Source organism: Schistocerca gregaria, chromosome 2 (assembly GCF_023897955.1).
Source record: "Schistocerca gregaria isolate iqSchGreg1 chromosome 2, iqSchGreg1.2, whole genome shotgun sequence".
Classification (NCBI taxonomy): Eukaryota; Metazoa; Arthropoda; class Insecta; order Orthoptera; family Acrididae; genus Schistocerca; species Schistocerca gregaria.
In genome coordinates this window covers 791,805,166-791,833,078 of record NC_064921.1, presented here as the reverse complement: position 1 = coordinate 791,833,078, position 27,913 = coordinate 791,805,166, and the positions used below count along the sequence as shown (strand labels likewise).

Sequence of the window (27,913 nt, the reverse complement as noted above, 5' to 3'; positions counted from 1 at the left end):
TCAATGGACAAATTATGTGTAAATTGGGAAAAGGAGAAATCTGGTATACCATAAAGATACAGAGAGAAAGAAAAATCTTTGTTGCTTTGCCCTCCTTTTTGCTGTCCAATGACCTGAGATCCCTGGCAGTATCTTATTTTCTCCAATCCTTTTTGATTCCTTACTTTAGACTGAATATGTAAAACTGCTATTTGTATAGTGATCTTGTAATTGTTTCTATTTCTGATATAGAAATTCATTTCTTTCCAGCTTTTGGCTTCATGACTGTGTATGCTGCATACAAACTTATTGTTGAAGGGCCCAAGGGCCACCCACCAGCTGCTGACCTATTGGGTGTTCCCAGTTTGTTTGGTGCGTGTGTCTATTCATTTATGTGCCATCACTCACTGCCTGCTCTAGTCGCGCCAATAGCAGACAAATCAAAACTGACACGTTGCTTGGCGCTGGATTATTTGCTCATAACTGTCTTTTATTTACTGCTCGCCATGACAGGTGCATTTGCGTTTCAACATCTGGATGACCTCTACACATTAGACTTTGGACCACGAGGCTCAGGTGACTGTAACTCTGATGATGTAGGACTTTTAATGAAAGTGATAGAGTACTTCCTCGCCCTTTTCCCTGTTTTTACATTGAGCACAAGTTTCCCGATAATTGCAATAACGTTGCGCAATAATCTGAAGTCACTATTCCTGACAGATGGCCGTCACTATAGGTGGTGCATTCGTAAAGTTGTTTTCCCTCTCCTCGCTATAGTTCCTCCTTTTGTTGTAGCGTTTACAACTGAAGACCTGAAAAAATTGGTAGCTATCACTGGATCGTATGCTGGTGCTGGCATCCAGTATTTTATTCCAGCAGCCCTAGTCTTGGCAGCTAGGAAGAAGACAATGGAAGTAATAGGGATGGGCGTGAAAAATGACTTTTCTTCGCCATTTTCAGGCAGAGGCTGGGTAATATTTGTCATTATTTGGGCCATTGCCTGTTTGATTCTGGTGTCTGTAAATTTTATTAAAATTTATGTAATGTGACTCAGATGTATTTTTAATTCCCCTGTTAATGTGTGTGCTAACTATTACATTTTAAGTATTGTGGAACAGTCATTACCAGGAAATTTCTTTTAAGTATGTCATTTTTCACTCTATTTACTCTTGTACTCTACATATGAAGTGCAGAACCTCTGTAGTTTGAATGACTTCAACCATTCCAGTTGTTATAATGTTCATTATTTTCATTTATTGTCCATGGGCAGTGTAGTGGTTTATTCAGTGTTTTAAATGATTTACTTCGCTCTTTTAATTATGGAGAGAACTTTTTATGGAATTTTAAGTGTCTGTTTATTGTGTTTCCTAAGTTTACATCTGGTGCTACAATGCAAGCCATCTTTAATTGTGTGAGCTTCATATTAATTCTCAGTATGGTATAATGGGGCTGTGGTAGTGATTAAACAATCATAATACAGAACAGTTTGTTATGAAGCAAGCAATGAAGGAAAAGAAATGAAAAGTAAAACCGGGATTTACTTTTTATTTTTTATTTTAGTGTTGTAGATGATGACTTATTTTCTTTCAGATGTTTTATATGTATTTATCTGGAAACATGTTTGTATGAGCACTTGATAAGTTTAGTGTATATAGTTAAATCATTTTTATGTAATGTTGACACTTGATGACCATTTGTATGTTCATAAATGAATCACACACTGAAGAATGTTTTCCATGTCAGTAAGAATAGCAGTGAGGTTCGGTTCACCTGTATGTTATTGAGTTTCAACCAGCCAGCCAGCCAGCAGAGCTACAAAAAAGTTTATTTGAATATCGGAGTGCTTTACTACACCTGGCCCTGTTGGAGGTGGTATGCCATTGCCTTCCTCTGACCTAACTCACCCAGCCAGTTACAGATGGACCCACAATTTAACATGGATTTCAAACCACCGTGCAGCTCATCATTTTTCACACCAACAAACATTAAGAGATGAAAGAAGTGATAAGTGACAGATAAAAATCTTAGGACTGACCAGGAATTGCATCTGAAACTTTTGTATCTGTAGTCTGGCACTTTACCACTGAGCCACCAAGCCATCTAAAAGAGACCAGTAAAGAATTATTAATAGTGGATGCCTTAGTCACATATGATAGTCATTAAAGATTACACCATTTTTGAAATGGTGATGCCACCTTGATTTGGATGACATATGCGAATTTGTAAAAATCAGAACAACTACATGGGGATCTAAAGATGACATATTAGAATCCTGAAACTGATGATGTAATTTGAATATCTAAAATAAAAGATGGGAAAGTGGAAATTCATCCAGTATAAAATTTAGACAAAAAAAATTTCTCAGTGTTTGGTAGGAGCATGTGTCTTCTTGTGTAGTATAGTGCACTAATGCAGGGAGGTTCAGGACATTTTTTCCAAATGAGTGACTTATATTTTGGTGCCTCCACCCTCCCTCCTTACCTTTTTTCTCTCCTACACTTTTGCCCTGTCAGTTTTTGCTGCTAATTGTGGTATACACTTTATACAAATCTTGCACTTAGGCACCCCTCTTAGCTTGGCACCCCAAGAGGCCGCTACTAATTATGATGTGTCATGTATAGAAGTCTTACAGAAGCGATGCTCCTGGTGCCCTCTTCAGCTTGCACCCTATCTGGCAGCTTGTGTTGCTTTGATCTAAAATCGGTCCTTCATTAATGATGTTTCGTTATTACTGTCTGTATGTGAAGAACCACAGGGGGAAAGGGACATGTGAGTGTGTTCTTTTATTCTTATTGAGTGTGTGATAATTTTTGTACTCTTAATTAATACGGCTTTGTGACTTACTTTTCAGTGAGTGGTCATGTACTCACTGTGTTGCCTGATTTTGGTTTTGCAGTTACACTGCCCTCCACCACTGCAATTTGTCAATCACAAAGTAATTTTAATGGGAATATAGTATCATAAAGATGATGATAAACCTCCAGGTGTGTGTTTCACTTATGAATTAAAAAGTAATTGTTATTCTTTTACAACCATCTATATTGTTTTGTAGGGCAAACCTATATTAGTTAGACATCTTCAGCCGTAATATATTCTGTTCATACAGCAAACAGAGAGATATTTGCATGCATATTTTTAAAGAAAAAGTTGTGAAATGGAGACTTGGAGAATGAGACAGCTAGAATATATATATTTGTTGAGAAAGTGATATTGTATCCAAGGCTGAAAAAAGTAAACATTCTCAAGGCAATTATGTTCATTGCCACATCATATAATTGAAAGATAGTGGTAAGGAATCCATGTGATGTTTAGTAAAATATATGTGCTGTTTGGAATTGAATATAAAGATTGCAATATCTGGGGACATAAATTGTAATGTTCCGATCATGGAATGAATCACATGGGATAATGTATTTTGCTATGGCTGCTTATAGTTACTGATGTTTTGTGGGGTTGACTCATGGTATCAGCTCTTAATGTCACATTACAATTGATGTAGAGGCTGTTACAAATGGAGTGCTAGTTCAGTCGAACAGTCATGGAAAAAATTAATTAGTCATTGTCTCATTGCAACTACTCTAGGATTTAAACAGATTAAATTGTGTGCTGGACTAGGACTCCAATCCTGGGACCTAACCTTATGCAGACAATGCTCTTTGACCTGCTGAGCTATCATGCATTATCCCAGTTTTATTTCTGCTGCAAGGATAGGTTTTGTCTTGATTACTCAGTTGGTAAAAGCATTGGACGTGAAATGCAAGATTCTAGGTTAGAGTCCCTGCCACACAATTTCAATCTGCTCTGAAGTTTCCAAACAGTGCACTCTTCACTGCAGAGTGCAAGATTCATTCTACTTCAGTATTTGTAAAATCATGGAAAACTTAAAAATTGGAATGACTGGATGAGGATTTTACATATTATGTTATTGTCGAGCGTACTATCTTACTATTCCATCATGTTGAGTAATTTTCCTGCAGAGCAGTTGCAATGGAAACATTTTTCGCAGTGATACCATGCCAAAATCCAGTTGACTGTCATTGTAATTATTGCCATTTAATGGCTGTATGGAGAGAAATAAAGAGGCAGGGTGGGGAAAGCATCTAGAGAAACAGATGGTAGCAGACCTGTATATCTACAAGACAAATGTACTGTAATCAGGGGACACTGGATTTGGCACCCAGGTGACATGCTTTACTAGGGAGCTGATGATGGCAATCACAAAATTCTTTCATCCAGAAATTTTATTTTGTAACACTGATGTAGGTGTCCACATAAAATTGTATTTTGACTGCTGTAATTTCATTCACACCCACAGAAACCTTCCTGGCAGAATGCTGTTCTATTTAGTTGGATTTCTTTCACCCAAAAATTTAAAAGTCAATTACTCTCGCTTATCAGTGTCTCAATGAATTTGTATGTGCCACATAGCAACACATTGTTTGTGTGTGTTGGTCATTTAGTTATGAGAACTACTATTTCAGGAATCACTGTTCAAATAAGTGCAACACTTGTGATATATTGTGCATTTAGTGATTATTTTATTGATTGTGGACATTAGTGGTTTAACAGGCTGTCAAGGCATCTCTCTTCAGAGTAAAACCCTGTAGCTTTATTACTTTTGATGAGTATAATTATGCATGATTTAAAGCGAAATTTGTGTGGAAAGGGTTAGAGGTTCCAGTAAAAGCTTCCCTTCATAAGTCAAATGAAAACCATTTTAATCTTTTTTTTGTATTTGGGACTGTGTTTTCTTCTAAGTATGATATTTCTTAACATTGCCGGTTGTGAACCTTGTATAGTTTGCGTATTTTGTTTTTATGTTTATAATTATCTTCCCACACATAATTTACTTTGTTAAAATGTGTAATAAATGTATATAGCAACCTTTTTCTTGCTTCTGCAGGTAAGATGTAAATGTATAATAATTGCGTTATATAGTCATACTATATGGAAATCTTGGAAAGTTGTAAAGAACTAGTGTGTACTGAATATAACAGATTATTTTAGATTTTCTGAAAAAATATTAGATGTCAGGACATACCAGCTGTTAACAAAAATTCTAATATGTTGCGTGAAGCCATTCATTGTACTGAATTTATCATTGCTACTTTGCAACATTTCTTCAGTAATGGAATATATTTGATTACTCATGTATATAATAATTAATATTGTCATTGTTCTTCCAGTAATTCATGCAATGTTGCAACTGTAATATTGATGTAACAGGACAGTGTTTGACATAGGCACAGGCAGAATAGGTCAGGCGCAGACTAATAGCATTCAGAAAGAAGCAAAAGGAAAGCTGTAGGTTTCTGCAACCTTCTGCATATGCCAGTTCTTTCAAACTGCTGTTTATAGGTTATAGAAAGTGACATGCCACCATATTTACATTATATTGACTGTATCCATTGAAATATGGAATATCTTATGTATTGTTGTATTTCTCACGTTCTTCCTAAAGTTTGCTATTTTGTATGTAACGTGACTCACACTCATTCAGGTACATTATCTGTGTGTTGAGGTCCATTCTGACAAATTGTAGGTATTCTTAATTGACCAGATTATATTAATGTACATTGATCCTTACTTTTAATTTTTTGAGACTGTTAATTGTAATTGCTTTAGTGCGATACATAAGAGTTAATTACACAAAATGAACTAACAGCTAGAGATTATCAGCATTTCGTAAAACAATATTGTGAGTTCCACAATGCAGTTTAATACTCTATTTTTGTTTATGAACGATAAATTGAGTAAAACAAACCAAATACCCCCCCCCCCCCCCACACACACACACACAGAGAGAGAGAGAGAGAGAGAGAGAGAGAGAGAGAGAGAGGTGCATTGGTCCAGTCTTGGCTACAGCAAAGAGACAGCCTAGTTCTGTGAACAATACACATCTATTGTGCATTCTTAAGCTGGTCACGAGTGTAACTCATTTTTACCTTCTGAAACTCCAACTCTTATCATAAGGAACAAAATGATCACTGTTTATGTGAGAAGTTTTGTTTGCCATTATATTTTTGCATATTCATATACAGCTCAAAATTTATTATCTTTTGGCATATATAGTTCCAAATTGAGCTTGTGAATAAATCTTACTTTTATAGTTTGTGTGTAACAGTTTACTTGGTTTATGTGTGGTTTCTATAATGGTGCCCCAGGGTGTTCTGATAGAGGCAACTATCTTCACACTATTTGTCGATGGACTATGAATTTTACATCTGTGAAGTAAAACTGATTGTGTTTTTAATTTGTCGTTAGTAAATTTTGTGTCAACCACAATTGTTACAAAATATGAATATATGCAGAAATGAGTATTTGCAGCATCTATCCTGAATTTATAATGTATAATTGTGTAAAGTGTACAGAAATTGAAAATTGTAAAGTACTATGTTGGCAGAGTTTTATTTGCCTTTTTCCAGAACTTGTTTGTTTATGAGAATCATAACATAATTCATTCTGGAAAAAAATGTTTTTTCACAGCTATATTTCATACCTAAAAAGAAATATTTTTGTAAGAGTAATTTGTATCATAAAATGTACTTAAATTTGCTACTACATTTATACAGTATGTTCTGGGTACCCATCCCCAGAAATTATTTTACTCAATTATTTATTTATTTGTACTGCTGCAAAGCAGTATTAAATTAAAATAAATAAAAGGTTTAACAATTGAATCAGTTATGATTTTACACCCTAGTAGTCCTAAATCAGTTCTTACTATAAGGGATTGCTTGGAATGGTAGACTTTAGTGACAGAAAAGGTTAGATAGAGCAAAGTGAAGGATTTCTGTATGGAGACATTTTGGGACACTGAAAAAAATGTTCAGAAAATAATATAAAAGAGGGAGACTCATTTTCTATCCTGTAAAGATTTTGGAAAATCAGATAAGAATGAAAGGAAATGTGAGGAGGTAGTAAAAGTAGTAGGCAAACAAATAAAAGTTGTTAACAGCTGAACAGAGAAGTGCATTGTTAATCAATGAAGACAAATAAGCAATTCCAAAGGTCAATCGAAATCTGTTTTCAGTTTTTCTCCATCAGGGATAGTTTAACAGGAATGTCCACTTTTAGACATTATTTTACTACATAAATATAAACTTATTTTTCAACAATGTAGGAAAAGGTGGATTGCTAATTACCATAAAAATAACACACAAAGTTGCAGATGGGCACAATTAAGAGACACTTACATATGAGCTTTAGGCCACAGCCTTCATTGGAAAAAAATAATTGTAAACCATTCATCCATAAAAGCAATCAGGTCTCATGCACACGACTGCCAACTCTGGCAGCTCAATTTTTCATAATTTAAGAAATAATAAGATCAAGTATTTCAGTTAAGTAATTTAACTCTGTCATATTAGGGAAACCTGAGAACAGGTACAGTCAGAGGCTGTATTCACAAAAGAATTCATTGTGCAACGTGTATTGTAAAGGAAGGTATACAAAAAAAGGAATTTTTTTCACCCGCTTTCCAATTTCAAAGAGGCTATTTCTTTTTTATGAAGTGGGATTTTCTATTAGGACTATCCCAGTCACACCATCTGCAGCATCGTCGACAGGACTGACTGTGGACCTTTGGTACAGAGCCGAGTGGAGAGTCTGAATCAGAGGCTGAGACGGTTCTGCGACCATGTGGGCTGCAGATTCCTCGACTTGCGCCACAGGGTGGTGGGGTTTCGGGTTCCGCTGGATAGGTCAGGAGTCCACTACACGTAGCAAGCGGCTACACAGGTAGCAGGGGCTGTGTGGCGTGGACTGGGCGGTTTTTTAGGTGAGATGGCCTCGGGCAAGTACAGAAAGGGCAACAGTCTCAAAGGGTGCGGGGCAAAGTCAGGACATCTGGGGACCAAGCAGCAATCGGTACTGTAATTGTAAACTGTCGAAGCTGCATTGGTAAAGTACCGGAACTTCAAGCGCTGGTAGAAAGCACCGAAGCTGAAATCGTTATAGGTACAGAAAGCTGGCTGAAGCCAGAGATAAATTCAGCCGAAATTTGTACAAAGGCACAGACGGTGTTTAGAAAGGATAGATTGCATGCAACCGGTGGTGGCGTGTTTGTCGCTGTTAGTAGTAGATTATTCTGTAGTGAAGTTGAAGTGGATAGTTCCTGTGAAATATTATAGGTGGTGGTTACATTCAACAACCAAGCTAGGTTAATAATTGGCTCCTTTTACCGACCTCCCCACTCAGCAGCATTAGTGGCACAACAGCTGCGAGAAAATTTGGAATACATTTCACATAAATTTTCTCAGCATATTATAGTCTTAGGTGGAGATTTCAATTTACCAGATATAGACTGGGACACTCGGATGTTTAAGACGGGTGGTAGGACAGAGCATCGAGTGACATTATACTGAGTGTACTATCCAAAAATTACCAAGAGCAATTAAACAGAGAACCAACTCGTGGAGATAACATCTTGGACCTACTGATAACAAACAGACCCGAACTATTCGACTCTGTAAGTGCAGAACAGGGAATCAGTGATCATAAGGCCATTGCAGCATCCCTGAATATGGAAGTTAATAGGAAATTAAAAAAAGGGAGGAAGGTTTATCTGTTTAGCAAGAGTAATAGAAGGCAGATTTCAGACCATCTAACAGATCAAAACGAAAATTTCTGTTCCGACACTGACTATGTTGAGTGTTCATGGAAAAAGTTTAAGGCAATTGTAAAACGTGCCGAGTAAAACTGTGAGGGACGGGAAAAACCCACCGCGGTTCAACAACAAAGTTAGGAAACTACTGCGGAAGCAAAGAGAGCTTCACTCCAAGTTTAAACGCTGTCAAAACCTCTCAGACAAACAGAACCTAAACGATGTCAAAGTTAGCATAAGGAGGGCTATACGTGAAGCGTTCAGTGAATTCGAAAGTAAAATTCAATGTACCGACTTGACAGCAAATCCTAGGAAGTACTGGTCTTATGTTAAATCAGTAAGTGGCTTGAAGCAGCATATCCAGACACTCCGGGATGATGATGGCTTTGAAACAGAGGATGACATGCGAAAGCTGAAATACTAAACACCTTTTTCCAAAGCTGTTTCACAGAGGAAGACCGCCCTGCAGTTCCTTCTCTAAATCCTCGCAGAAACGAGTATGCGAAAGAACTTGCCCCCCTTCTAACAGCTGTGTACCGCAAGTCTCTAGAGGAACGGAAGGTTCCAAATGATTGGAAAAGAGCACAGGTAGTCCCGGTCTTCAAGAAGGGTCGTCGAGCAGATGCACAAAATTATAGAGCTATATCTCTGACGTCGATCTGTTGTAGAATTTTAGAACATGTTTTTTGCTCGAGTATCATGTTGTTTTTGGAAACGCAGAATCTACTCTGTAGGAATCAACATGGATTCCGGAAACAGCAATCATGTGAGACCCAACTCGCTTTATTTGTTCATGAGACCCAGAAATTATTAGATACAGGCTCCCAGGTAGATGCTATTTTCCTAGACTTCCGGAAGGCGTTCGATACAGTTCCGCACTGTCGTCTGATAAACAAAGTAAGAGCCTACGGAATATCAGACCAGCTGTGTGGCTGGATTGAAGAGTTTTTAGCAAACAGAACACAGCATGTTGTTATCAATGGAGAGATGTCTAAAGACGTTAAAGTAACCTCTGGCGTGCCACAGGGGAGTGTTATGGGACCATTGCTTTTCACAATTTATATAAATGACCTAGTAGATAGTGTCGGAAGTTCCATGCGGCTTTTCGCGGATGATGCTGTAGTATACAGAGAAGTAGCAGCATTAGAAAATTGTAGCGAAATGCAGGAAGATCTGCAGCGGATAGGCACTTGGTGTAGGGAGTGGCAACTGACCCTTAACATAGACAAATGCAATGTATTGTGAATACATAGAAAGAAGAATCCGTTATTGTATGATTATATGGTAGCAGAACAAACACTGGTAGCAGTTACTTCTTTTAAATATCTGGGAGTATGCGTGCAGAACGATTTGAAATGGAATGATCATATAAAATTAATTGTTGGTAAGGTGGGTACCAGGTTGAGATTCATTGGGAGAGTCCTTAGAAAATGTAGTCCATCAACAATGGAGGTGGCTTACAAAACACTCGTTCGACCTATATTTGAGTATTGCTCATCAGTGTGGGATCCGTACCAGATCAGGTTGACGGAGGAGATAGAGAAGATCCAAAGAAGAGCAGCGCGTTTCGTCACAGGGTTATTTGGTAAGTGTGATAGCGTTACGGAGATGTTTAGCAAACTCAAGTGGCAGACTCTACAAGAGAGGCGCTCTGCATCGCGGTGTAGCTTGCTCGCCAGGTTTCGAGAGGGTGCGTTTCTGGATGAGGTATCGAATATACTGCTTCCCCCTACTTATACCTCCCGTGGAGATCACGGATGTAAAATTAGAGAGATTCGAGCGCGCACGGAGGCTTTCAGAAGTCATTCTTCCCGCGATCCATATGCGACTCGAACAGAAAAGGGAGGTAATGACAGTGGCACGTAAAGTGCCCTCCGCCACACACCGTTGGGTGGCTTGCGGAGTATGAATGTAGATGTAGAACAAGAGTATTTTGTGTAGCCTTGTTGTAATCCCAATAATACAGCTACTTGGAAATTGTTACAGATCTTTCATTTATGCCCAATGTGTTTAATTAATTTAACTGGGGATATTTTCCAAAATTTTGTAATGTTCTTTAGCCAAACTGACATATGCTATTGCGTAACAGTAGATGTATTTTGTAAAAAAGCTTTAGATTCCTGTCAATTATATTTCAGGTCTAATGCTTTCATTAAGCCTGCAGCATTGCTGTGAAATGTTAGTCGCCCTCTTGTGAAGAAGGATACAAAAATGTGTTCTTTGTGTGTAAATTTGCTGGTGTTGTAGGCACTTTGCCGGAGAATATTATATTCCTGTAACCCTTAAACCAATCAGTTCTATCGTTTGTTTCCCCGAGTTCTATGTCGTGAAGTAAATCATTTAAATCTGTCTGTGTTAGTAAGCATGTCATTGAATTACTAAATGTATTCTGGTACATAGGATCATATCTTTCAGGAGATGTTATCATTTCTTCATTGCCATCCAGTTACTGTCACTCTAATTATTATTATTATTATTATTATTATTATTATTATTATTATTATTATTATTATTTTCATCTGTTTGCTATGAAGGGACTGGAAGATTTTAAAAGTGTGTCACTAGCCGTCGTGTGGAGGATAGGTCCAAATAAAGAATGTGTTGCTTTGATTTCTTGTTTGTAGTTAGTTAGTTTCATGTTCCATTGATCATTGTGCAGGATAAATCGTAATAAAGTTGAACAAGTCATTTTACTGATGATTTTTACTTCATGTGGAGTCACAGTCTTGTAAAACTTACTTGTAGATATAATTGCCATTTGACTGTACGATATGCTTAATTATGCAATCTAGATTTCAGCCTTAGGCAATTTTCAAGTGTTACAAATGTCAAAATCATCTGACTTGGGTGGAACGCAAGTTACTATTAATGTACACATTTCTTTTTTTTTTTTTTTTAACCTTGATGTTTCATAAGTAAAAAATGAGACATTTTTTTGTGATTTGTTAGTTGGCTGGTGACTTGCATGACTTATTAACAGGATAAAAAGTGAAATAAAACAGATGACCAGATCAGAGGTTTACACTTCATTTTGAGTGAAACAATGTGACAGTTCATCCTTGTGCTCAGAAAACCAGACCTGAATGATTCAAGCTGTGTGAAAACAACATCACAATTGGGGAATAAACATTGTAACATGGGATGGACCTGATCAGCCAAAATGGTCTCTCAATCCTCGGCAGTAATGCGACCTTGCAGATTAACCATGGGGACCATGGAATACCACAATATGGCTGCCCTAATCACCACCAAACTCTCTCCATGTGTACTCCTGGGACATAAACTTGGCCAGAAGTTGGAAACAGTGCAAAACAAGACACACCCAATCAAATGACTTTCTTCCACTGCTCCACAGTCCAGGTTTTATGGCTTCTGCGCCACGATTTCCTATTATGGGCATTTGCATCCGGGATGAGTAGCTTTGGAATTCCATCTCACCCTGCAATTCCCAGCTTCACAAATGTGACACTAAGTTCTGCAGTGACTTTTGTAGTTCTCGTCCCCTTATTTTTCTCCACAATCTTTTTTCAGTGACCGACTGTCATGATCACTCAATACATACTTCCATCTGCGGTGTGTTTTAGCGGACAAGTATTCCGCTTTTCCTGTATGCAATATAAGTCTTCATTAGCATGCCCTTTTAAACACCAAACACTTTGGCTACCTTTGTTGTGGAAGCATCCACAATACGAACACCAATAATTTGGCCACACTCGAATGTACTTATCTCTGATATACTCACATCTACACAGAATACTGTTCTGACCACGACTGCCACTTGCAACATACTAAGGACATTGCACAGGTGTTGTTCATGGTCAAATAGAGCAGTGCAACTTGCAGGTTTGGTTTGCATCTGCATTTATGGTCAAGCATGCACTTCTCATGGTGCTTCGATGTTTTTGTCCGGCTCCTTACTAAATTTAATTGAGAAAAGGAATAAATTCAGGAAGGAAAACAATGTAGATGACTAAAAAAGAATTAAAAATCCAACCATAGCGAAAGACAGAGAAACAAGTATTGGTAAAGAGATAGAGGAAGATCAGAAAAAGAAAACACAGGGTTGAGCTTATATGAAAGTCAGAGGCCTTCAGTACAAACCTAGAACAAAAACTGTTGTAAAAATTAAGAGGATGATATACAGAATTACTGTACAATGACAGGGACTTCAAGAATGAAAATAATCAAACTGAAAACATAAATGAATGTGAGAAAATGCAAGATCTCCCAATCCTGAGACACAAATTTGAATATGCCTTTAGGAGTCTGAAAGAAGAAAATGTATCGTGTTGATGACATCACTGCAGAATTACTTAAAATTTAGGTAACAACATGAAAGACCAGTTATTTCAAATAAGAATGAGTGCTACGAAAGAGGACTCATGCCAGAAGACTTGACACAATGTGTAACCTTTACCATACCTAAGGTATGAAAGGCACCTGCCTGCACCAGTTAAAGAACACTATCAGTGTTATCATATGGCTCCAGAAATTAAAATAGTTAAGAGCAGGATAAAAGGAAAGGTAGGTAAGTATGCTGGAGAAGACCAATTAGAATTTAAAGAGTGCAGAGGAAGAAGAGAATCAATTTTGTCCTTGTACATGGTATTGGAGACAAGGATGGACATAAATAGATGGACTTATCTCACTTTTGTTGACTTACAGAAAGCTTTTGACAATGTGAACTGGTATCTACTCTTTAGAAGTATGAAGAAAATGGCAGTGAACTGGGAGGACAGAAGAATGATTAATCAGCTGTATCAGAACCAAAGTACAACAATAAACATCAATAAAGTAGAGCAAGAGTAGTTAGAAAAGGATGTCACCTATCACCATATTTATTTAATGTTTTCTTGAAGAAGCTGTTCAGTTGATGAAGGAGAAGTCAAAAGTAATAAAACTCAAACGTGAAAGGGTACATTGTGTCAGATTTGCTGAAATCATATTAGTTTCCGACTCCAAAAAAGAAGTGAATAAAATGCCAAAAGTCCTATAAGACACTTAAACTGTGGAAATTAAAGGTGAACAAATGGAAAATAAGAGTAATGATAATACAGGAGAAACAAATATAATTTAAAAACTGTTGACATCAGGACTGATCAGGTGAACCAATTTCAACATCTCGGTAGTACTGTCACATAGGACAACAAATGCTTAATGGAGAACAGAGGGGTTTTATTGGCAAAACAGGCATTTATGAGAAATAAAAACATTTTAACCAGTAAACATAATACATACATATATTAAAAACAAAGATTCCAAGACTTACCAAGCGGGAAAGCGCCGATAGACAGGCACAATAAATAAAACACACACACAAAATTTCTAGCTTTCGCAACTGACGGTTGCTTCTTCAGAAGAAGCAACTGTCGGATGCGAAAGCTAGGAATTTTGTGTGTGTGTTTTATTTATTGCGCCTGTCTACCGGCTCTTTCCCGCTTGGTAAGTCTTGGAATCTTTGTTTTTAATATATTTTTCCCATGTGGAAGTTTCTTTCTATTTTATTTACATACATACATACATATACATACCCCCATGAACCATGGACCATGCCGTTGGTGGGGAGGCTTGCGTGCCTCAGCGATACAGATAGCCATACCGTAGGTGCAAGCACAACGGAGGGGTATCTGTTGAGAGGCCAGACAAATGTGTGGTTCCTGAAGAGGGGCAGCAGCCTTTTCAGTAGTTGCAGGGCAACAGTTTGAATGATTGACTGATCTGGCCTCATAACACTAACCAAAACAGCCTTGCTGTACTGGTACTGCGAACGGCTGAAAGGAAGGGGAAACTACAGCCGTAATTTTTCCCGAGGGCATGCAGTTTACTGTATGATTAAGTGATGATGGCGTCCTCTTGGGTAAAATATTTTGGAGGTAAAATAGTACCCCATTTGGATCTCCGGGCGGGGACTACTTAGGAGGACGTTGTTATCAGGAGAAAGAAAACTGGCATTCTATGGATTGGAGCGTGGAATGTCAGATACCTTAATCGGGCAGGTAGGTTAGAAAATTTAAAAAGGAAAATGGATAGGTTAAAGTTAGATATAGTGGGAATTAGTGAAGTTCAGTGGCAAGAGGAACAAGACTTTTGGTCAGGTGAATACAGGGTTAGAAATACATAATCAAATAAGTTTCATGCAGGAGTAGGTTTAATAATGAATAGGAAAATAGGAATGCGGGTAGGCTACTACGAACAGAATTGTGAACACATTATTGTTGCCAAGTTAGATACGAAGCCCACACCTACCACAGAAGTACTAGTTTATATGCCACATAGCTCCGCGGATGACTAAGAGATTGATGAAATGTATGATGAGATAAAAGAAATTATTCAGATAGCAAAGGGAAACGAAAATTTAATAGTAATAGGTGACTGGAATTCAAGAGTAGGGAAAGGGAGAGAAGGAAACATAGTAGGTAAATACGGATTGGGGAAAAGAAATGAAAGAGGAAGCCGCCTGGTAGAATTTTGCACAGAGCATAACTTAATCATGGCTAACACTTGGTTCAAGAATCATAAAAGAAGGTTGTATACATGGAATAAGCCTGGAGATGCTAGAAGGTATCAGATAGATTACATAATGGTAAGACAGAGATTTAGGAACCAGGTTTTAAATTGTAAGACATTTCCAGGGGCAGATGTGGACTCTGACCACAATCTATTGGTTATGACCTGTAGATTAAAACTGAAGAAACTGCAAAAAGGTGGGAATTTAAGGAGATGGGACCTGGATAAACCGAAAGAACAAGAGGTTGTACAGAGTTTCAGGGAGAGCATAAAGGAACAATTGACAGTAATGGGGGAAAGAAATACAGTAGAAGAAGAATGGGTAGCTTTGAGGGATGAAGTAGTGAAGGCAGCAGAGGATCAAGTAGGTAAAAAGACAAGGGCCAATAGAAATCCTTGGGTAACAGAAGAAATATTGAATTTAATTGATGAAAGGAGGAAATATAAAAATGCAGTAAATGAAGCAGGTAAAAAGGAATACAAACGTCTCAAAAATGAGATAGACAGCAAGTGCAAAATGTTTAAGCAGGGATGGATAGAGAACAAATGTAAGGATGTAGAGGCTTATCTCACTAGGGGTAAGATAGATAGTGCCTACAGGAAAATTAAAAAGACCTTTGGAGAAAGGAGAACCACTTGTATGAATATCAAGAGCTTTGATGGAAACCCAGTTCTAAGCAAAGAAGGGAAAGCAGAAAGGTGGAAGGAGTGTATAGAGGGTCTATACAAGGGCGATGTTTCTGAGGACAATATTATAGAAATGGAAGAGAATGTAGATGAAGATGAAATAGTAGATATGATACTGTGTGAAGAGTTTGACAGTGCCCTGAAAGACCAAAGTCGAAACAAGGCCCCGGGAGTAGACAACATTCCATTAGAACTACTGACAGCCTTGGGAGAGCCAGTCCTGACAAAACTCTACTATCTGGTGAGCAAGATGTATGAGGCAGGCAAAATACCCTCACACTTCAAGAAGAATATAATAATTCCAATCCCAAAGAAAGCAGGTGTTGACAGATGTGAAAATTACCGAACTATCAGTTTAATAAGCCATGGATGCAAAATACTAATGCGAATTCTTTACAGATGAATGGAAAAACTGATAGAAGCCAACCTCAGGGAAGATCAATTTGGATTCCGTAGAAATATTGGAACACATGAGGCAATACTGACCCTATGACTAATCTTAGAAAATAGATTAAGGAAAGGAGAACCTATGTTTCTAGCATTTGTATACTTAGAGAAAGCTTTTGACAATGTTGACTGGAATACTCTCTTTCAAATTCTGAAGGTGGCAGGGGTAAAATAAAGGGAGCGAAAGGCTGCTATTTACAATGTTTACAGGAACCAGATGACAGTTGTAATAGTCGAGGGACATGAAAGGGAAGCAATGGTTGGGAAGGGAGTGAGATAGGGTTGTAGCCTATCCCCATTGTTATTCAATCAGTATATTGAGCAAGCAGTAAAGGAAATAAAAACTTTGAGGTTCACTGATAACATTCTAATTCTGTCAGAAACAGCAAAGGACCTGGAAGAGCAGCTGAATGGAATGGACAGTGTCTTGAAAGGAGGATATAAGATGAACATCAACAAAAGAAAAATGAGGATAATGGAATGTAGTCGAATTAAGTCTGTCGACGCTGAGGGAATTAGGTTAGGAAATGAGACACTTAAAGTAGTAAAGGAGTTTTGCTATTTGGGGAGCAAAATAACTGATGATGGTCGATGTAGAGAGGATATAAAATGTAAACTGGCAATGAAAAGGAAAGCGTTTCTGAAGAAGAGAAATTTGTTAACATCGAGTATAGATTTAAGTGTCAGAAAGATGTTTTTGAAAGTATTTGTATGGAGTGTACCCATGTATAGAAGTGAAACATAGGTGATAATTAGTTTGGACAAGAAGAGAATAGAAGCTTTCGAAATGTGGTGCTACAGAAGAATGGTGAAGATTAGATGGGTAGATCACATAACTAATGAGGAGGTACTGAATAGAATTGCAGAAAAGAGAAATTTGTGGGAAAACTTGACTAGAAGAAGGGATCCGTTGTTACGGCATATTCTGAGGATCAAGGGATCACCAATTTACTATTGGAAGGCAGCGTGGAGGGTAAAAATTGTAGAGGGAGACCAAGAGATGAATACACTAAACAGATTCAGAAGGATGTAGGTTGCAGTAGGTACTGGGAGATGAAGAAGCTTGCACTGCATAGAGAAGCATGGAGAGCTGCATCAAACCAGTCTCTGGACTGAAGACCACAACAACAACAACAACGTGACAGGAAATCCTTTTAAAAGTCATCTGTATGAAAGTGAAAGTTAGACTCTGAGTAAATTGGAAAGGAAATGACTTTAAGCTACTGAAATGTGGATATTGCAGAAAATGACAAGAACAAGCTGGTCAGAAAGAAAAACTAATCTGGAAGTCTTAACAGAAGTCAACAATGAGATTATTAACTATTATTATTAATTGCGTGGCAATTAGACATCACTGTATAAATAAAATAAAAAAATGTACATTATTTACAAATTTATATAATTCTTATCATCTACTGTAGTCTGGGGAGTTTCTAGGGCAAAAGTTTTGGGGACACTCTGTCTTTGAAAATCTCTCTGCAATGGTAATCTTTCCCCACCTATACAGTAGGTCATTGTATCTCACATGGTTAGTCCAGATTCTGTCGAGTGTACTCCACATCCTCTGGGAAAGATCAAGTTCCCCTGGTTTGCTGTTGGCTTGGAGAAAGCTGTGAAGCTCTGATGGAGTGTTGCTACACCATTCTTGCGTCCAGACTTTGTGGAGGCTAATGTTATGGGTCGCCAGGTTTCTAGGTGTTCTGAGTGGGGAATATGTACAGTCTATTGATTCCGACAACAGGTATATCCTCATAAATTGGCAACTGCTGGCTGTAACAGATTTTCTTGTACTCCCTACAAAGGATATTCTTTCTTCTCAGGTTAGAAGATGGAATGCGGCTCAGAGGAGGTAGCCAGGACACTGTAGTGGACTTAAATGTATCAGCAACAATCAACATTGTTTGATGTACTAAAGGAAATGGAAAACAGAAAAATAAAATTTATTGGACATGTCATCAGATACAACACTTTCATTTTTAACATTTCCCAAGGGAAAGTGCTAGGAAGGAAGGGAAGAAACAGGACGAGCTAGGAAGAAGTATTTAGAAGACATTGAGAATAGGATAAGGATGTGACAATTACGTGGACCTGAAATGAAGAGTCAGTGACAGAAGAAAGTGGTTTGCATTGGCAAGGCACTAACCTTTACAATACGTCTGTATGGATGTATGCTACCTGCCAAAATTTTATAAGCTTATTATCTCTGTTTATACCACATACCATGGGATACCATGGGATAAAGTCATCTTCGACCTGACAAACTGTCAAAGACATTCTACATAATGAGACATCTTAATTTTGTTCAGTAGAATATTATGACTTTAAAAGCTGCAACTGAGTCAGTTCTTGTAATCTAATGTCATTCACGAGCAAGACAATTACAATGTTTCACCTCTAAGACAGTTACACAACAAAAATATGATACTGCTTTAATGGCATTCTTGAGAAGAAAGACACCAATAAATGTAGATATTTGTCTGGCTTTACATTGCTCCACTGACTGTTCTGTTGCATGTAATAGTAAGTGGTATTCCCATAGTTGGCACATCTTTTTTGAAACATATGAAAACTTTTTGATAACCTTTCAGATTCTTTCAAAGGTCATATGTAAGAAAGCTTTCTGAGGAACATATTTATAACATATATACAGGTATCTTCAAACTTACAGCTCTCCTTGGATGAAGATGGGGCAGGGTAATTAGTTGGCTGTGGCCTTGTAGTAGAAACCATTCTGACATTAACAACCAATTTAAAAAAAAAAAAAAAAAAAAATGCAAACTGAGCTGTTCTTGACAGTAAATGTGACACTATGTCTCATAAAATCAATTTGATTCCTTTGATAACTTTCAGCATTAACCTTGTTTGTGACATTCTTTGACTTTTCTGAACACAAAATTCCATTGATATCAAGTATTCATGATTTAATCATGATACCCTTCAAAAATGTTTATCTTTTCCATACAATATTGTATGCTGCACTGTAACCTGCATGTATAAATGCATCTCAAAAACTGTTTTGTTTCTCAAGGAGAGTTTGTTAACTTATGAGATTTCACATTGATCCTATAGCTTTTAATTCTTTCCCTCTTCAGTCATGGCGAATGATTGATATTACCCTGAAATATATATATTATTTTGTCATTATATATGCTAACAGTTTACTTTCAAATTCCTTTCCATTACAATGGTCTATGTCTTCGTACATCATGTTCCATAAATCCCATCATGAAAGAGTCTTCGTGGATTTGGTGGAAGAAGTTATGTTACACATTATGACACAAGAAGTTACTGCAGGGTATTTCTGCAAAGTACACTGACATACTAATACCCGATTCTGATCAGTGCTACTCTACTGCCATTGATAATAAAGTGAATTACTTCAAGAATAATGTGATTTGAAAAATTCCCCTGTTGTTTCTCTTACACAATCTAGCTGTTGTTTCTTGGTCTAATACCTCAAATTAAGGATTTATGTACCTCTACATAAAACAATATAAGCTGTCTGTAGAGATTCCAGTGGGAGCAAGTTTACAGAATTCAGTTAACTCATATTTTATTCCTGACAATGGATGTACAACAGAGACAAAGGTGCAACTAATGATTGAACTCAGCAGGCTAGAGTGATAAAAGACATTCTCCCCTGTAGGAGTCCTAAACTTATATTGCTGCCAAAGTCGTATTTATTTTCAATGATAAAATTCGCTACGCTTGTAAAAACTGTTTATTTCTAACAAGGAAAGCACTACCCAGTGTCCACAAAGGATGTGTAAGTAAGATTAAAATATGTTAAAATTATATATTCCTGGTACATGGCATGCAAGAGAATGTCCTCTTCAATCCTAGATCTTATAGAAAGCCTCTCATGGAGGAGGACCATTCTCCAGGCGTAGGGGCATGCCACACATGGATTCGCATGAAGAGAAATAGGTGGTCTTTCAAACAGTGCAGCATAAACACCCATTAGACTAGTACAAAGCACAATCCAAAGCTGAATTTTTTCAGCTTTGGGTTGTACTTCATACTGATCTGATGGGTGTCATCTATGCAGCACCATGTTTGAAGTTCTCGAATTGTGATGGTGGAATGGTTGATTGCGGTGGTGATGAAAGAGGTGGTGTAGTGTTGCCCTTCTATTCACACATGCTTGCTGAAGGCAGTTGTTTCCTAGGAGCTGCGATGATTAGAAAACTGTCAGCTGACAGCCCTGATGTTATCGCTTCTGGTTCAATGCGATTGGGTATCATGTAGCAGCGAGTGAACTGTTTGGAAATAAAACACTTCTCAACCTGTTGTTCCTCATGCTGTTCTTCAACAAAAACCACATCAACCACTGGTTTTATGCTTATTTCATTGGGTTGGAATTGTTGCACATCAAGGCTTACCTTGAAATTGTTGTTAGTGTTCTGAATGTCTGATGTTCCACCGTGCCCCGTAGCAAAGCGAGTGTAGTCTTATGTCTGAGCAGCCCTTGCATTGTCTGTGTTGGGTATGTCTTGTAAAATCTAGGCATGTTTGAGACAAAACATGGAGGTGGCTTCTTATGTAGTAGTATATCAGATGAATTCTCTCTCCATTTCAGTACCCAGTGCAGTCCAGAATATAGTGGATGCAGTGCTATTTTGATTGTACCATCCCATAACATGATGTTCTTGCATTCTGCCAGAGCCTTGTGTACAAAACTTTTTGGTGAGCCTAGGGACTGGGACGGTGGTATTCTTATTCATGTGGTGTGTTATTTCACTCTTGGACTAGGACTGGTAGCTCCGCAGTGGGCATTGGTGTAATGCGGAGATGAATTCTACTGATAGGTTGAGCAGATCACTGTATAAAATCTGTGCTAAAGTCTTCTTAAATGTGGAAAGAAGACCCAATAGAACCCAGGCTGAGGACTCTGTCCACTGGTCCCTATAACACAAAACTGCTGCCTCGAGTGTTCAATGCCAGGATTTCACCAGTCCATAGCTTGTAGATGGTAGGCTCTGGTGCTTAGCACTGAACACTGCAAAGGTTACATAGCTTGGAGAACAGTATGAACTCAGATTAGCGTTTCTGGTCAGTAGTGATGGATGCTGGGCAGTAGCAGCACAATATCCACAATTGCACAAATGGTCTTGCCACCGTTTTCACCATTACATGCAGCAAGGGTGTCACCTTGACCCAACAAGTGATGCAGTCAGTCACAGAAAGAGTACACTGATAACCTTCCGACTCTGGTATTGGGCCAACCATATTGAGGTGGACATTTTGTAACTGGCCTTTAGGATTTCTTATCACTCATGCTTCTGATGTGCGTTGTGGGGTAACGTGTGAGTTGTGGTGCCCTGAAATATTCTAAGTTCGGAGTTGGTGTGGCCAGGCTGGGGCCTCTCGGCAGGCCACAGCTCGTCGGTGGGCACGTGGTGCCGAACATTAGCCAGGGTCTAGGGACTGCATGGCTGGGAATTCCATGGTGATGCTGTGTCGATGAAGGAGACATGCCGGGAGTGCCAAAGATGGTGGACTTTGTGAAACCTTGAAGGCAGACATTTCACAATTCATGTGGAAATTAACAGCAACTGGATGAATCACGATACCCCAAAAAGAAACATGTACATTACCATTATTTGCACGATGATTCTGATGGTGTAATCAGATTTTCAATATCTTTATTAGTTTAAATTTTAGTATCTGATTGTAAATTATGCAAGTAACACCCAGCAATGGACTTCCAAAATCTAAATGGTTCATCCGATTTTGTCGATTGAAGTGTCTTTAGAAAGCTATTAGTGTAAACCTAAATTGGTATAAATTACAGGCATGTAACTGAATATTACACAACTTATTGGAGGGCTAAGTGGCCAATTACTATCGATCGTGTCAGGCCATAAGCACTCCACAGTTACATGAAAAAATGGTAACAGCATGCTTATAAATATATTTATTCATCTATGTCTTTGTTTAAATCCGATATATACTATTCATGAAGAAATAGGTTAAATATTTACTGTGTTTTAGAAAGCACAGAGACATTAGGCTACTGGCCTACCTTTTGATGCTATTCCTTTGGTATATGTTTATTTAATTTGTTTATGTATTTAATAATGTGTGTTTATGGTCCAGCCATAGGAATATTTACTCAATTTCAAGTTATTTGAATGTAAATCCAGTATTTCGAAAGTGTTTCAATATGTTCGTGAGTGTGTGTTGGCTTGGAGACAGAGCAGGAGCACTCTAGCCAATCACAGCGATCGTTCCAAAATGGACACATGGAGAGACTGTATGGAACTGGAGGAGGAGGATCTTTTTCTGAAGAGGGCACGGGCAGTTCAGGACAGTGCAAGGGACAGTATGGCACAGGACATAGGAGGTGCTGGACGAGCAGTTCTGAACAGTGCGGCATTTTGGAGAGTAGCACAGGACACAGGGAGTGCTCGACGTGACGGCACAATGGGCGCATGGTCATGGCAGTGGCTTGGAGAGTGTGGAGCGGTTTGCATGTGGTTGTGGCAGATAGAAATACTTTGGAGTGCCAACTTGTGCACTTGTGAGATTTCCGTGGCTTCTACAGTGAAGCCATTGCATGCATTTAGAAGTGAATATCTCATGAGCTATGTTGTTGTTCATAACTAATTACATGTAGTAGGAATCTATTGTTTCCCTGTTATTCAACATTTATTTTATTTAATTATCTCGAGCAATTAAACAGAGAACTGACTCGCGGAGATAACATCTTGGACCTACTAATAACAAACAGACCCGAACTATTCGACTCTGTAAGTGCAGAACAGGGAATCAGTGATCATAAGGCCGTTGCAGCATCCCTGAATATGGAAGTTAATAGGAATATAAAAAAACCGAGGAAGGTTTATCTGTTTAGTAAGAGTAAAAGAAGGCAGATTTCAGACTATCTAACAGATCAAAACGAAAATTTCTGTTCCGACGCTGACAATGTTGAATGTTTATGGAAAAAGTTCAAGGCAATCGTAAAATGTGTTTTAGACATGTATGTGCCGAGTAAAACTGTTAGGGCCAGGAAAAACCCACCGTGGTTCAACAACAAAGGTAGGAAACTATTGCGGAAGCAAAGAGAGCTTCACTGCAAGTTTAAACGCAGCCAAAACCTCTCAGACAAACAGAAGCTAAACAATGTCAAAGTTAGTGTAAGGAGGGCTATGCAAGAAGTGTTCAGTGAATTCTAAAGTAAAATTCTATGTACCAGCTTGAAAGAAAATCCTAGGAAGTTCCGGTTTCACGTTAAATCAGTAAGTGGCTCGAAGCAGCATATCCAGACATTCCAGGATGATACTGGCATTGAAAGAGAGGATGACACGCGTAAAGCTGAAATACTAAACACCTTTTTCCAACGATATTTCACAGAGGAAGACCGCCCTGCAGTTCCTTCTCTAAATCCTCGCAGAAACGAAAAAATGGCTGACATCAAAATAAGTGTCCAAGGAATAGAAAAGCAACTGAAATCACTCAACAGAGGAAAGTCCACTGGACCTGATGGAATACCAATTCGATTCTACACAGAGTACGCGAAAGAACTTGCCCCCCTACTAACAGCCGTGTACCGCAAGTCTCTAGAGGAACGGAAGGTTCCAAATGATTGGAAAAGAGCACAGGTAGTCCCAGTCTTCATAAAGGGTCGTCGAGCAGATGCGGGAAACTGTAGACCTATATCTCTGATGTTGATGTGTTGTAGAATTTTAGAACATGTTTTTTGCTCGCGTATCATGTCGTTTCTGGAAACCCATAATCTACTCTGTAGGAATCAACATGGATTCCAGAAACAGCGATCGTGTGAGACCCAACTCGTTTTATTTGTTCAAGAGACCTAGAAAATATTAGATACCGGCTCCCAGGTAGATGCCACTTTCCTTGACTTCTGGAAGGCGTTCGAGACAGTTCCGCACTTTCGCCTGATAAACAAAATAAGAGCCTACGGAATATCAGATCAGGTGTGTGGCTGCAGCATGTTGTTCTCAATGAAGAGATGTCTACAGACATTAAAGTAACCTCTGGCGTGACACAGGGGAGTGTTATGAGACCATTGCTTTTCACAATATATATAAATGACCTAGTAGATAGTGTCTGAAGTTCCATGTGGCTTTTCGCGGATGATGCTGTAGTATACAGAGAAGTGCAGCATTAGAAAATTGCAGCGAAATGCAGGCAGATATGGGCACTTGGTGCAGGGAGTGTCAACTGACCCTTAACATAGACAAATGTAATGTATTGTGAATACATAGAAAGAAGGATCCTTTATTGTATGATTATATGATAGCAGAACAAACACTGGTGGCAGTTATTTTTGTAAAATATCTGGGAGTATGTGTGCAGAACGATTTGAAGTGGAATGATAATACAAAATTAATTGTTGGTAAGGTGGGTGCCAGGTTGAGATTCATTGGTAGATTCCTTAGAAAATGTAGTCCATCAACGAAGGAGGTGGCTTACAAAACACTCATTCGACCTATATTGCTCATCAGTTTGGGATCCGTACCAGGTCGAGTTTACGGGGGAGATAGAGAAGATCCAGGGTTATTTGGTAAGCATGATAGTGTTATGGTGATGTTTAGCAAACTCAAGTGCCAGACTCTGCAAGAGAGGTGACCTGCATCGCGGTGTAGCTTGCTGTACAGGTTTCGATAGGGTGTGTTTCTGGATGAGGTATCGAATATATTACTTCATCCTACTTATACCTCCCGAGGAAATCACAAATGTAAAATCAGAGAGATTCGAGCATGCACGGAGGCTTTCTGGCAGTCGTTCTTCCCGCGAACCATATGCAACTGGAACAGGAAAGGGAGGTAATGACAGTGGCACATAAAGTGCCCTTCGCCACACACCATTGGGTGTCTTGCAGAGTATAAATGTAGATGTAGATGTAGATCGACCCCAGTAAGTGTTTTGCAGAAATATACCACATTCTCAAAAGTACTTCTACTATCCTACTCATCATTTAAAGTCGTTAAGATAGTACCTGCAGATTTTATTTAATTGCAGTCTTTCATTTATAAATTTCTACATTGCATTCATAATTGCCAAGTGATAGGAACCTTCGACCATTTGATTCATGTATATACTCATATTGTATACTGTAGACTCAGCAGTGTTTGGCTTGTAATGTGGCAACTACATATCCCAGCCCCTAGACAACAAAACCAGCCAAAAACTTCTACTATTTCAACTCTGAGTCAGAGGGTACGTAGTCGGGGGCCACCACACTACATCATTTCATCACCATATCTGAAAGCCCGCAGCTTGTTGACCAGTCTTGCATCGTTGGAAAGTCATGCAGATTTGAGTCCACAGTTTGCTGTCTTGTTTCCAGTCAGGCCAGACAAATCAGAACCATAATAACAAGTGTGGTAGCAGGACACACTCCTGGGTGAAATAGTCAGTGCAAGCTATTGAAGACAGTCTTTCTCACATTTAGCGCAACTAGCATTCAGAGCAGTGTTATGATACATCACACCAGACTTGTGTGGAGGAATCAAGGAATCACAGATGGTGCACCGCTCATAGTATCTTTTAAAAGAGTGCAGATATGGGGATCCTATTGTTGAGCCTTGGTGAGTTTGTCATAATTGATGTCAACTAACAGTGCGTTTTCTCAAAACATGTAATCCACCATAACGCTGTCTTCACTCTTGAGGTGTTTAACATCAGTGGTTAATTATGCAACATAATCAAGGTAGTGGAAACAATATGGAGAACAATCTTTTACCAGACTGAGTATGGAATCTGCTAGCAGACGTTTGTCTGTGTAAATTGTGAGTGGTCTGCCCTCAACATAGGGCTTGAAGTGTCACACTGCCTCGTACATGGCTAGCAGTTCTTGATCATAAGCTGACCACTTACAGTGAGACTCGGTTAGCTTCTGTGAGAAGAAACATAATGTTTGTAGCTCACCCACACTGTCTGCTAAAGTAGCTGCACAAATTGCAGTTTCACTCATGTCACAGTTAATTGACAAAGGAGCTGTCAAGATCTGATAGGCTAATGTAGTATGTAGCAAGCTGAGCTTGCTGTGGTCAAAGGTCAGTTACATTTTGGGAGACCAAGTGAGAGACAGGTTGCCTTGTGTGTTTTTTCCAGCCTGTGTGTCCATCAACACTGCCTGTATGGCTGCCACTTGTGGCATGTGATGTCTATAAAAATTAATCATGCTGAGCAATTGCTAAAACTCTTGATAGTTCCTGGACGGTGCGATTTGACAGATGAGCTCTAGTGCTTGGTCATGAGTCGAACCCAGTTCAACTGATGGAGTGTTCTGGAAATGTCACTTTGGATTGTCAAAGTTGGCACTTGTCATCATTCATCACTACTCGAAATGTTGAAGGTCTCAAAAATGTTCCCCATGATCTTGCAGAGGGGGAAAAAAAAAACAACAACAACAACAACTTGTCCAAGTACGAGAAACAGAATGAAATGTTTGTATGTTAGTTGCGGTTTCCATTGATCAATCTAAAGGTACCATTATGATATGGAATGTGTCAAGTGCATAGGAAATGCACACATCAATCAAGTTTTTTTTTCTTTCTTTCCTTTTTTTTTTTTTACTTAAAATTTTTATTACTTAGCCCATTCCCTTAAGTGGCACAAACTGTGTATATTATACATATAGGTCATTTTATTTTGTCTGGTAATTTATCGAAAAGTTTTACAGCAGCATATTTTACCCCTTTCTGTACCAAAGATAGGTTAAGTAGATGACAGTGTAAGTCTTTCTTTCTTTCTTCTGGTATTAGAAACATGAATGTCACTATTGTTTTTAAACTGGTCCATGTTGTTGAGAACAAATTTTATTACAGAGTAAATGTACTCTGAGGGTGTTGTAAGAAATCCTAACATTTTAAACAGATGCCTAAAAGATGTGTGACTATGAGCTCCACACATTATTCTAACCACTTTGCATTGAGCAATGAATACATTTTGCCCAGGTGTTGAGTTGCCCCAAAATATTATTCTGTATGACATCAGAGAGCGAACGTTTGCAAAGTATGTTAGCTTGTTAATTTCTATATTCTCAAGATTATCAATTATTTTGGTTGCAAAAGTTGCTGAACTTAGTTGCTTTAAGAGATCCAAAATACGAATTCTCCAATTAAGATCCTCATCTTCATGTACACCCAAAAACTTAGCATGACAGAGAATTGAGGAAAATTTTATCTACAAAATGTTGTCATATTTGGACTGCATGTTTCCAGACTGTACAACATGAACAATAATTTATAGAGCTTTAATGGTGTTATTTTTGCAGTTTTGGGTCTGTCCTTGGCAGCCACAGGAATTTGGAGTTAAGCTTCTTTACAGTATGGAATGCTGAACATGGAAGCATCTGCTAAGATCTGAGTAAAGTCTTGGGTGTTCGATGTTGGGTAATGGGCATGTCCTGTGCAGGCATTCAGAGTCCAATAATCACCACATTATTTGTATGTTCTGTCTTTCTTAGGAACTAAAAGTTTGGGCAAAGCTCACAGGCTGTCCGACAGCCTGGCTATGCCTGCTTAAGATAATTCATTCATAGTACTTTTGGCTGCTCATTGTCCACCTGATGCCAACCTGCGTGTTTTGTTGTAAGCCGGTGGACTTGATACGACGTTAATTTTGTGCATAGTGTTGTGACTAGTGTGTGTCTGTCCATAAATCACACACATCATGTGGGTAACATGGGGGGCATACGCAGGGGATGCATGCACA

General features: G+C 38.5%; 2 protein-coding genes across 5 annotated transcripts in view; one reads left to right on the top strand and one right to left on the bottom strand.

Moving 5' to 3' along the window:
* LOC126335054 (transmembrane protein 104 homolog) overlaps nucleotides 1–6,659 on the top strand; it is a 92,761-nt gene extending 86,102 nt beyond the window's left edge. For all 4 annotated transcript variants that reach the window (XM_049997935.1, XM_049997933.1, XM_049997934.1 and 1 more), the window contains one exon: nucleotides 250–6,659. In XM_049997935.1, coding sequence (XP_049853892.1) covers nucleotides 250–1,028 — 779 coding nt within the window. In that variant the 3' untranslated portion in view covers nucleotides 1,029–6,659. The remainder of the gene's footprint in view (nucleotides 1–249) is intronic.
* Nucleotides 6,660–20,355: 13,696 nt separating this feature from the next.
* On the bottom strand, nucleotides 20,356–20,735 carry LOC126335981 (protein lethal(2)essential for life-like). The gene is made up of 2 exons (XM_049999458.1): nucleotides 20,608–20,735; nucleotides 20,356–20,566 (listed from the first exon to the last, which is right to left on the bottom strand). Exons 1-2 carry the CDS (start codon nucleotides 20,733–20,735, stop codon nucleotides 20,356–20,358), a joined length of 339 nt encoding a protein of 112 aa, XP_049855415.1.
* Nucleotides 20,736–27,913: the final 7,178 nt, after the last annotated feature.

What these genes read in the sequence shown, in the direction of transcription:
- LOC126335981 (XM_049999458.1), bottom strand. Translation starts at nt 20,735, where the DNA reads ATGCCTAGATTTTACAAGACATACCCAACACAGACAATGCAAGGGCTG. An exon ending in ACACTAACAACAATTTCAAG is followed by an intron (nt 20,567 to 20,607) that starts GTAAGCCTTGAT and finishes CAATGAAATAAG; the next exon opens with CATAAAACCAGTGGTTGATG.